Here is a 12746-nt window from a genome sequence, read left to right on the forward strand (position 1 = left end):
ACATCAATGCAAATGCAATCAAAAATCTAATCAAACTACTTTTCATCGAAACAATATCCTGCTTTTAAAACTCACCTGTGATGATTCATTTGAAGAAAGAATTTCAACACCAGGTTGAAACTGAGTGGAATGTTGTGGTTGTTTCGAAGCCTAACAAGAAATGGACAGCGCTTTCTAAATGCTCTGCCATTTCCTGGTTGTTAAAATTCGAATAGTTTGCCTAATTTCTGGACAAAACAAGCAAGTATGGTGTAGAGAATCATTGCACCATCTGAACTGCTGTGAAATATATTTTATAAAAAAATATCGTATTTTCAGCTGGTGTATAAAACCGAAAGTAAAAGACGCAAAATAGAAATAGCACACATAGAACAGATCTACTGCTTCTTAGACTTGATTTCAATGAGAATGACAGATCTATAACTCTAAATTCTATCTGAATTTGTTCGGGTAGCCCAAAAAGTGACATATTGCTGCTTTAATTCAAAACACCCAAACGCATATTACAGTTTATGCAACAAATAATGATTGTGCAGTCATACAATACATAGCCTACAGCATATTACGCACAGCAGAAAAACATGAAACAAAACTGATTTAAGATGTCTTTAGTACAACTTTCTATCCACGAGTCTGGGAGAGACGTGTAGGCCTAGGCGATGCTGTTGGTTCATTTATTGTGCATGGGCGGCTTACATAGTTACCCTACATTTACATTACATTTAAGTCATTTGGCAGACGCTCTTAATTTATACTACATTTCTATATGCAATCTCGTGTGAAAGCAGATTTTTGATGGTTGCCACAAGAAAGTGGAGGATCACAGCTGCTACTACATGTATTTATCAGCTGTTCATATTAAATACATTATCCGCTATAAAAACCAAAGTAGTCTACCCCACATCAGTGAAAAACTAACCGGAGAAAAGCGGTAACCATTCGCTATTGGAGTGCATACGGAGGACGTGTCTTTTTTCTCCTGCCCCTGTTCCTGCCCATTTGATAATAAGCCATTCTAAATCGAAAAAAATGTCCCATATTAGTGAAGACAGGATTACATTGAGAATAGCCTGATAGGTGAAAATATGATCACCTTTTGAGAGAACTGCGTGTGCAGGCTGAGGCAAGGAACTGAGCGCAAGCTTTTTTTTAAGCGAATTTCTCAAATCATCAATAGCCTAAAGTCGCATCATGAAGCCCATATATTTTTGGATTTCTAAGACATTATAAGGTTTGTATCATTCACAATTAAAGTTGCCAAATAATTCTAAATCTAGCATATAGGGCCTGTTTCAAATGACCACTTTTACGCTCAACATTGTCACTTCATATGCGCACTCGCTCCAGAATTGGAATATATCCTGTCTATTATATTCAGCTAAGTTCAATTATATTCTTCTTAATATAAAATCATTTAACATAAAATAAAGGCATATCTTGTCTACTAAAATGAGCAAGCCTACAGCCTATGGCCTGGTACAAAGCCAGATAACATACAGTAGACCAACTCAAAATGTGTTCTTCTGAAATACGTTTTCTTCATATCATAATGTTTCTTTAGACCTGCCTAAAATAAATAATAACCTTATATTGTGATGGTGTATATTAAATTGATTTCTTAGACTTTTATTAATGTAGATGTTCCAATGGCACGCAATCAGTGGCTGGCATGTGTCTTGTATGCGTGGAGGCCTGGAGATGCTAAACGTCTTTATGTTAAATTAACGGCCAATGACCGTGAGACCAGCAGTCTTTTGCAGGACAATAACAGGCTGCCAAAATCTCATTTCGCCACAGTCCTAGCTACAACCGTAGACATTTTCTGAGGAAGCCGGGGGCCGAGAGGACAGGTAAATTGTGACATTGTTAATGTGCAGCACTGTAGCACCGCCTGGCAGTGTCTGGATCAAAAAAAAGGGTCATAAGGAAATGTCACCAGCTGTATGCTAAATGAAAATTGATCAAGTTTCCTTTGAATGATTCTAACGAAGCTAAAAAAAATCAATACTGATCTATCAAAAAAAAGCAACAATGCTGTCACATCAGTTAAAAGACTAAACTAGCTAAATGAAAGCTACTTACATCTGAGCGAGGGGGAAGTCTCCGGATACACCCGCACCCCCATACACCTGGATGGCAGTGTCCACAACCTTACACACCATCCTGCCAGCAACCACCTTGATCATGGCAATCTACAAGAGACCATTATTAAGAAATGAACAGGGGGACCAGGAACACTTGAGGTTCATGAACTGTAATACTACATAGGGAATAGGGGCGCCATTCGGGGTAAGGCTGGGCGAGCCACGCGTCCCAGAAAGAACCTGGCTGGTGGAGTGTTCAGCGTTGCCGAGGGCTTTGATCATCCAACCCCTGGGACATCTTTGTGCCTGGAAGAGATATCTCATATTTCTCAGAAACAGCACCTGGCCTTTAGATGAGAATCCCCTGTATTAATGTGAGCTTGCGGGAGAATCACAGCGTGTTATTCAAGAAACAAGGTACTCCAGGATACCACTCCTTGTCATAACTCCTTACACTGATGGTGATGGGGTGTGTGTGTGTGTGTGTGTGTGCTGCTGTGACAGCTACAAGCTGGACATCGGGCGGTGTGGAGCCCGAGCGTAAGCTGAGTGCTACTCAAAGCCCTGCAGGATTCGGCATTGTGGGTAAATCTCCACACCGTGAAACTGATGGAACACAGGCAGGGGTGTGGCGGGATTGACACACACGCACGCACACACGCACGCACACACACCACACACACACACACCAGTGGAACTCTAGGATAATGGCGAAAGGTTGTTAACATAGTGCTGTATAGCCACTAATTGAATAGGCCTCAGGTTCTCCTGTTCCATTTGCACAGCTGTTCCAAGCTATTTCAACTACCGATGACTCACTGTACATGGTACTGAAACATTATCAACAGAAAAGGCCAATGTATCTCGTAGCATTCCATTCCCTTGGTTACATGAGTAGAATAAGTACTACATTATCTGCTTAGCTCTGACCCAGGCTGTTACGTGCGGGTTGCTGATGCTGAGCCTTGTCAGTGTCAGCAATCCGTGCGTATCGCCCTGGATCAGAGCTACTATTTGTCCAACCCTACAGTATCGTGTCTGTGAGGGGACGTGACATGATAGGAGATGTGAGTGACGGCTCTGTATTCCTGTAGTCACTCCTTAGTCCATCTCTGTTCTGTTCTGACCTCAGACACGGGTCATGCCGTCACAATGAGTTGGCCGCGTCTTCCCCTCTGTCGTCTCCCGCGTCCCCCTTATCAGATTAAACGTGGGGGCGCTGGCTCGGGCCCTTCCCTACCCTCGCTCCTCCACTCACCTCATGGAGTGCATCCCACATGGAACCCTATTCCCTATATAGTGCACTTCTTTTCATCGGGGGGGGCCCACAAGGCTCTGGTCAAAAGCAGTGCACTATATAGGGAATACAGTAGGGGGCCATTTGGGATGCAAATATGTACTAATCTACCCTCGGGTCTCTCATCCCTCCATCTCCACTATCCTCCATTCACCTTATCCTCACCTCTCCTGTCAGTGCACCTCAGTTCAGCTCTCACGTTAGGCTGATATCATGTCAATCATATTATAGAGTCCTAATATGTGAGATACTTCGGGTGACTCTTCACCTCTGTGTGTCCCTTGGTTGGTTTTCGAGTTTGGATAGGGACAAGCCAGCTCGGAATACAACCTAGTGTGTGTGTGTGTGTGTGTGTGTGTGTGTGTGTTTTTGTATGACAGATCTGAAAGCCTCTGTGTATGCACAGTGACTGATAATACAGATGTGACATGAGAGCCATATCAGGCCGACCTTTCTAAGCAGGAAGCAGACGGCTGTAATTCATATTTACAACCCATTGACATTCTGACGTTTTCAGACACACGTTTACATAACCAGGTGGTCTGTTTCAAGCAGGCACAGTCTTTACGCCATATTACATCCAGAATGGTCACATAACAGTTAGGGAGACAATTAGGTGGTTTGTTCTGCTAATGAGGTGTGCATGTGTTACCTGTTTCCGGGCGCTCCTGCTGCCCAGTGTGTCCAGAGCGTGAGCAGCATGCAGGGTCAGTAGGCGAGTCTGGTCTATTGCCAGGCGACACTCTGCTATCCAGTGGGCCACAACCTCCTGGACACAGACATACAGCACAGCCAGTAAGTCAGGCATTCACAGAGGCAGACAGATAATCAGACATTTAAGCAGACACACACACACACACACACACACACACACACACACACACACACACACACACACACACACCGAATAGAGAAACAGAGAGAGGGAGCAAATAGATGAGATACAGACAGACAGAGTAACAGAGAGAGAGAGAGAGCAAATAGATGAGATACAGACAGACAGAGAAACAGAGAGAGAGAAAGCAAATAGACCAGATACAGACAGACAGAGAAACAGAGAGAGAGAGAGCAAATAGACCAGATACAGACAGACAGACAGACAGACAGACAGACTCACTCAATCACAATGTACAGCTCATGAAACGTTTTGACAGTAACTCAATTGGACCTCTAGGTCTCAGCAACTAAGCGGTTTATCGAGCAATGTGATTACGTCAATTGAATAAAAACTTGATAAGATAAAATACATGTTCCAATAATGAGTTATTAGGGTTTCTGTCCAGGTTGCTGTGCTGTGGGCATCTGCACTGGCTAAGCAACACACATCCAGTGATTCCAAATGCAACAAAAATTAGCATATTTCACTTGGCAACAACAGCGCTAAAAGCCTTAGCATGGCATAAATCCTAATTTTATACACTCACTATTTCTAATCCTCACACTGTAAAGTTTTCATTTGGCACTGTCAGATCAACTCCCTATGCCAGGGTATCGAGCACTAAGAAATTCCCATCACTACCCCTTTGTCAGTTTAGCACTAGCTAGATTTCTAAATGCTTAAGATAAACTTGACACGGCAGAGCCTTGAGCACCGCTACGTTTCTCAGCTCCAACGTAGACAAATCTGACAGTGGCGGCGTCCTCAATGGCACCCTATTCCCTACGTAGTGCACTACTTTTGACCAGCGCACTAATGCTAGTCCCTGGTCAAGAGTAGTGCACTGTGTAAGGAATAGAGTGCCATTTGGGACTCAGCGGTGGCATCTCTGAGGAGATTAATCCCATTGGCTGTCACTAAAATGATGGATGCTTGCTGAGTCACTACTATTGGCCCAGACTCTGTCATGGGAGCACATTAAGACAGGAAATAGTGCTGAGTATGACCTGATGCCTGTTCTGATGCCCCACTCTGGGCAGGGAGTCCCAAATGGCACCTTATTTCCTATGTAGTGCACTACTTTTAAGCAGGGCCCATAGAGACACTGATTTATTAAGAAGAGAATATTCCGGGACAGGCGAGATCAATCTGGTATCTCAGAATAAGCTGCTGGCACAGAGAAGTCAGGGAGCAGCACTTCTGTTGAACAATAGATCTTAGACACATTGTCACGCCTTGGTCTTAGTATTTTGTGTTTTAGTTAATTAGTTGGTCAGGCCAGGGTGTGACATTGGTTTATGTTATTGTGTTGTCGTATTGGGTTTTTTGTAGGCATTGGGATTGTGGATGATTAGGGGTGTGTTTAGTTTAGGTTTGGCTGCCTGAGGCGGTTCTCAATCAGAGTCAGGTGATTCTTGTTGTCTCTGATGGGGAACTGTATTTAGGTAGCCTGGGTTTCACTGTGTATTTCATGGGTGATTGTTCCTGTCTCTGTGTAGTTTCACCAGATAGGCTGTAATTAGGTTTCACGTTCCGTTTTGTTGTTTTGTATTTGTCTCAGTTATTTTCATGTATTCGTCATTTGTTTCATTAAAAAACATGAGTAACCAACACGCTGCATTTCGGTCCGACTCTCTTTCGACAAACGAAGAACGTCGTTACACACATGGCTAGACCGATGCGGAGCCAAAGTTGAACTTGGTACTATTATTCTGACTTTGTGCAGCGACGAAAGCCCATAACCATTAGGAATGTCGCTCCACGATACCCCCGTGGACAGACTACGTGACATAAATGGTATGTTAATGTCTGTCAAGTGACTGTGGGACAACATACACATACACCCCCCACCAACACACTCACATGCTGGTAGAGTTTCTTGCCGAAGGTTTGTCTATGCGTAGCACGTTGGCACAGCAGCTCCAGTGCCCATTCAGCAGAACCTACAGCCCTCATACAGTGGTGCAGTCTGCCAGGACCAAGACGACCCTGGGCTATCTCGAAGCCTCGGCCCTCACCTGCACGGGGACAGACACACAGACAGTATTACAGACAGACACAAAAATGACATTAACTGTCGACTGTCTTTTACAGATTCCGCGTCTCCCCATTAGTTCCATAGATTAGCAGTCGTTGGCTAAAGTGAAGTTGTAGTGGCGTGGTTTGGCAGAAAACGGAACCATGCATTACAGTTTCTCCTGGCCTACAGACCATTTTCAGGGTGAGGAACCATCTAACATTAAGTTGTAAAATACCGAACTTCCCCTTTAAGGGTCATGCACAGTGTGTATACAGTGGATCATACTAGAATAAGCTGCGGGGCTGATTATTTTCTTGAGCGGATTGTCAATCTGTAGACTGCAAATTGACAGCAAGAAACCCAAACTGATGTAATCTTTGACATAACTATGACAATTTCAAACTTGGCTTACATTTGCATTCAATTACAATCATATTATGTGTGCAAATACTGTACTTGGGAACAGACTACAATCACTAAGGACTGATTTCCTGGTGTTTTTAGAGGGTTTTATGTCCAACAATGAAAAATTCTCAACGCACATCTTATTTTCTTTGCTCCCAAAAAATTGGGGGGGAGGAGGCAAAATAAAAAAACCCAGTTGGGGAACCCCAGTGATAGAGCATGTATACCCTGTGTCAATAACGTTAGGTTTTGGTATCTTACCCAAAAGAATGTTGGAAGTAGGCACACGCACGTTGTCAAAGTGGATCTCAAAATGTCCGCCGTGAATGGCATCTGATACAACAGATCATAGGGAATCACAGAGAGAGATGAACGACTGAGGTTACTGTACATAACAGCATGTTTTATGTGCATAGAAAGCCTGATCTAATCAAATCAAGGCTGCGTCCCGAATGACACCCTCTCCCCCATAAAGTATATATATATATATATATGAGGGGAAAATATCCTACCGTCCTGTCCAAATACGGTCAACGGTCTGATCACGTTCACACCTGGGGTGTCCAGTGGGACCAGGATCATACTGTGCTGACCGTGTCTGGAACACAAAAACCACTTCACAACCAGAGCTGCATAGATCTGAGCTGACCACATTCATACCACAGATGGATAACCCTTGTCAGTAACACAGAGACATAAAGACCATGACCAAGCCTCTAAAACTAACACAAGTTTCCCAGTCAGCTACAATTGGAGGAAAGAGAGAGAGCGATAGAAAACTTATGATCTGGCTAACTATTCTATTTCATTCCTATTCTCTTTTCTCTGATGCCAAGGTCGTTGCTGACAGAGGAGCAGAGAGGAGAATAGAGAGGGCAGCAGCAGAGGTAGCAGGCAAGCTCTGAATCTTAATAAGCCAGAAACTTCCACGAAGAAGAGAGAGGCGAAACGTCTCAAATATAAATGAGGTGAAGTTCGAGCTGATTCACGATGAGCTTTCAGGCACAAAATGGCCACCATGGCATCACCCAGGTGGGCAGTACAGATGGGTAGTGGATGAAGTGAGTCAGACAAACAAACCGTCTACACTCTGTCCCAGGACTAACTGAGCAGGATGGGGAAAAGCATGTTTCCTTCCCTTTCTGGCTCTCTCTCTTTCTCATCAGCCCTGCGGTTGCCAACAGGAGCTCGGCGTGGATGAGTCTGCTGTGCTGCTATAGCAACGGAGATCTGAGAGACCTCCCGTCCAGTAACAAAGCTTAAAACAAGGATGAGGGTTGATCCTCACTGTAAGGTTATAAACTTCACCCATCTGGCTTAACGTAAGCACTGAAGTGAAAATTACAGACGATCTATCAAGAACATCTATGATAAATGTTTTTTTTAAATGTATTGGAAGATGAGTGCATCACCGAAGTTACTAGGCGGTGGCGCTGGATTTGACGGTGCACCGTTTATTGGCCAACACACCTCACTGAGGTAGAGGGGATGAGCCTTTTCCAGTAACTGGGTGGCGTGTGTGAGAGAGAGAGAAAGGGAGAAACCAAGGGAGAGATGGTGAGGTAAACAGACAGAGAAAGAAAGAGAGAGGAACTTGTCTCTACTTTTCCAGAGAGAGAGATAAGGAGAAGGCGTTTAAGGAGAAACAGATGACGTGGAAGAGAACACACAGTTCTGATTACCGACGCTAATTAGAGGTCTGAATCCTGGTAGGGGACAACACAGGCTGAGTCTCAAATGACACCCTATTCCCTAAATAGGCTAGTGCACTACATTTGACCAGGGTCCATAGGGCTCCGGTCAAAAGTAGTGCACTATATAGGTAATAGGGTGCCATTCGGCACATGAACACAGACTTAAGGAGAGACCGGAATAAATGGGAACTGGGGGTAGGTTAGAATTTATCTCCCTCTAGCTTGCTGTCCTTCTCTCTCTTTCCCTCTAATTTTCTCGCTTTTTCATGTCTCAATCCCCGCCACATCCGAGCTTTGGGGTCAACTGTGCACCACTGCAATAGAAACACAGGAAGCATTCTCCACAGCATTGTGAATGTCATCATCCTCAACGGCCCGAGAAGAGAACCTCACGTCAACGGCTCTGCTGAAATGATATAAACCTCAAGGCCACACCGAGGGCTCTGGGCCACAGAACCGTGTCCTTGGCCAAGGTCAACTATATGTTATTGTTCCACAGGTGCCAGAAACACCTTTTTCATTCAAGACTACATCTGGGACTGGATATAAATGGAGAGCGGATTCCAGCAGAGGCTGGTTGGCAGGAGGAGAGCAGTGTGTATTGAATTTGGAAAGTCATAAATGGCTGTTTGAATAGCACATAGTGGGTGGTTTTTAGAGATGGCTGCCAAGGTAGATACATCATTTGGAGGTGTTAGTTGGAACTAAACACACACACACAGTTCTGTATAAAGCCTTCTCACAACAGGACTTGAATGCAACTTTTACCACAATCAGACGATTGATTTCCTTCCGACTACACAGGAGCCAGGGGTTTGGACCCAGAATACAAAACTAAACAAATTATTTTTTCTATCCTATCAGCTTCTTCTTTACACTAATATCCCGCCAGGAGGCTGTCTGAGAAGAGTGCCCGACAAGACAGAAACACTGTATGGAATAAAAGCAATCCAAAACTTAACCACATAAATTTCACCAGCATTGTTACTGAATGCAAACAATATACCTAAATGCACCCCACGATATCTGGAATGATCCCTAAGGGCTGTGTACCCGACATTTCAATGGACCCCGGACACTGTTTGTGACATGGTTGTGTAGTGTAACGTACCTGTTTCGAGTGTTATTCGACTTGCTCTTGCACATCACGATAGCCACCTTGCACTTTGGGTTACCAGCACCTGGAGGAACAGTCAGACATGTTAAATCAACGTTAAAACAACATGAAAACAATAAACTTATAGGCCCCTAAACCAAAATAGATGATTTATTCTCAGCTTGGGATGTCTGGACATAAAACCAGTAAGCAAACATTTTCACACTCCCAGAATATACAATCCATGATTATTTTCCGTATGGTGGACTCAGTAGACTCAGTGTTCCTTCTGACGAGCGTGGGCGGAGCTACAAACAGACAGGTGGTTGCGTCCAAAACAGGGACGCAGCCCTGTTTTTTAAAATTTAACTAGGCAAGTCAGTTAAGAACAAACTCCTATTTACAATGACGGCCTAGGAACAGTGGGTTCTGCCCCTGCCTTGTTCAGGGGCAGAATTACAGATTTTTATAGTGTCTGATCAGGGATTCGATCTAGCAACCTTTCGGTTACTGGCTCTAACCACTAGGCTACCTGCCGCCCCTATTTAGTGCACTACTTTTAACTAGGGCCCATAGTGCAATATATAGGGAAAAGGGTGCCATTTGGGATAGAAGCCTATAAGTATCCCCAACTGGAACCACATCCATTTGATCTACACAGTACATTTCTATTTGACACGTTTCTGGTTTCCCTTCTGATGCTTTAACTTGTTTTAAAAAAACTCCACAAGCTTCTCTATCACCACTGAACTCTTTCTGGTTTAGCTGGTGTGAGCGTGTTATTGATTGTGAAGAGATTTTTACTATGGCAGAGTAAGTGATCCTGATAATATGGCTACACTGTAATATTATTACAGTAAAGTCAATGGAAACACTGATGAGATGGGGAACAGCCACTAGAGGGCGATATCTATCCTTCCTCTTACTACCCATTTCTTTTATTTTTTTTTACCTTTATTTTAACAGGAAAGATATATTGAGACCCAAGACTCTTTTTGAAATGCGCCCTGTATAATACAACAGAAATATACACATTATACAACACATATACACATATACACATATATATCAGTGGAGGCTGCTGAACGGAGAATGGCTCATAATATTGTAAACCATGTTTTTGATACCAATTTATTTACTCCATTCCAGGCATTATTATGAGCTGTTCCCCTCAGCAGCCTCCATTGATATATATATATAGATATATATATATATATATCTATATATATATATATATCTATATCTATAAAGATATATATATATATAGATATATATTGATATATAGATATATATAGATATATATAGATATATATATATATATATATATATCTATATATATATATATAATCTCTATATATATATATCTATATATCTATATATCTATATATAGATATATATATATTGATATATAGATATATATATATCAATATATATATATAGATATATATATATCAATATATATATATAGATATTGATATATATATATATATCTATATATATATATATATATCGATAGATAGATATATATAGATATATATATAGATATATATTGATATATATATTGATATTGATATATATATTGATATATAGCTATAGATATAGAGATAGATAGATAGATAGATAGATAGATAGATAGATAGATATATACACATATACATACATACAGTACCAGTCAAAACCTACTCATTCAAGGATTATTTTGGACTATTTTCTACATTGTAGAATAATAGTGAAGACATATAAACTATGAAATGACACATATGGAATCAAGTAGTAACCAACATAGGTAATATATTTTGATTTGTTGTCATCCACAATAGTATTGAAGACATCTGCAAAAAAGCTCAAAGCTCAATCAGGTCAAGGGATAGCTGAAATACAATCCAGGTCACCAACATAAAGATCACGTAAAAAAAAGTCTGTTCACTGAAGTTTTTAAAAGTTCCTATTTGTGATGACACAAGGCTTAGATTTGTGTACTCTCACATCTCTAGCACAAACAACTGGGCAATTGTCACTAATGTCTTGGGTGAAGACACCGGTAGAAACATATTTCTCTGGTGTATTCGTGAAAATAAGATAAATTAGAGTTGACTTTGAAGAGTTGACTTTAGTGTATAGGCTTAGTCACCAGCTAGGTTAGGTTTAGATCATTACATATGTCTTAAATTGTCTGAAGCCTGCATTTCCCAATCATAATTGAGGTCACCCAGGATAATAACTTCTGATTCAATAAAAGAAGACAACAAACTAGTTAACTTCCCGATTGCACAATGGTTAGCTGAGAGAACACAGTAGACCCCTTTTACAGTTATGGATACATTTTTCCCCAGACAAAGGCTTAAACATAGTAGCTAAACATTTTGGGCATGGGAAATGGATTTCGGTAAAGAGAGAAAGGGAAAGTAGAATGGCCACTCCACCACACTTCTACCCTGTCTGTCAGCTCTAAACACAATATAACCCTCACTATTAATATTCAACATTTCCAAAATGTCCCTAGATACCAGAATGTCCGGATTCATCGGCATAGCCCAGATCTTAATGTAATCCAGTTTGGGAAGTAAGTCTTTCACAATTGTATTTTTTAAATATATATATATATATATATATTTTTAATTTTACCCCATACGGGCTCGGGAGAGACGAAGGTCAAAAGTCGTGCGTCTTCCGAAACACAACCCAACCAAGCCGCACTGCTTAACACAGCGTGCATCCAACCCGGAAGCCAGCTGCACCAATGTGTCGGAGGAAACACCGAGCCACCGTGGTTAGCGTGCACTGCGCCCGGGCCGCCACAGGAGTCGCTGGTGTGCGATGAGCCAAGAATATCCCTACCAGCCAAACCCTCCCTAACCCGGACGACGCTAGGCCAATTATGCGTCGCCCCACGGACCTCCCAGTCGCGGCCGGCTGCGACAGAGCCTGGGCGCGAACCCAGAGTCTCTGGTGGCACAGCTAGCGCTGTGATGCAGTGCCCCTGGGAGGCCCTTTCACAATTTTTAAAGTCACATGGAGTCTCCAACTCAAACAAGCTACGTTCAGTTGGCGGTTGCAGGTCTTGTCTGATGGTTGATATTGATATAGTTGGTATGGCTATACGATTGCATAGAACTGCGCCATTTGGTCTATCCCTATTTGTAATGGAGGAAGGAGTAGAAGTTGAAATTACTTTTCAAAGGTTAGCACCGTAGGGCCTGAGGCCGCAAAATAGGTGGGATGAAACAATCAGAGGTCTCTGAAGGTGGTAGCCACCTATCTGGAAAAAGTCAT

At 42.3% G+C, this 12746-nt stretch overlaps 1 protein-coding gene across 1 annotated transcript in view; it reads right to left on the bottom strand.

Annotated features, from left to right (window-relative positions):
- LOC135522585 (acyl-CoA dehydrogenase family member 11-like) overlaps positions 1–12746 on the bottom strand; it is a 53059-nt gene that overhangs the window by 2975 nt on the left and 37338 nt on the right. Inside the window, exons 14-19 of the mRNA XM_064948987.1 lie at positions 9489–9558; positions 7196–7281; positions 6945–7016; positions 6122–6276; positions 4034–4150; positions 2083–2192 (exon numbers count right to left, since the gene is read on the bottom strand). Coding sequence (XP_064805059.1) covers positions 2083–2192; positions 4034–4150; positions 6122–6276; positions 6945–7016; positions 7196–7281; positions 9489–9558 — 610 coding nt within the window. The remainder of the gene's footprint in view (positions 1–2082; positions 2193–4033; positions 4151–6121; positions 6277–6944; positions 7017–7195; positions 7282–9488; positions 9559–12746) is intronic.

The sequence above is a fragment of the Oncorhynchus masou genome, chromosome 30 (genome assembly GCF_036934945.1).
Source record: "Oncorhynchus masou masou isolate Uvic2021 chromosome 30, UVic_Omas_1.1, whole genome shotgun sequence".
Classification (NCBI taxonomy): Eukaryota; Metazoa; Chordata; class Actinopteri; order Salmoniformes; family Salmonidae; genus Oncorhynchus; species Oncorhynchus masou.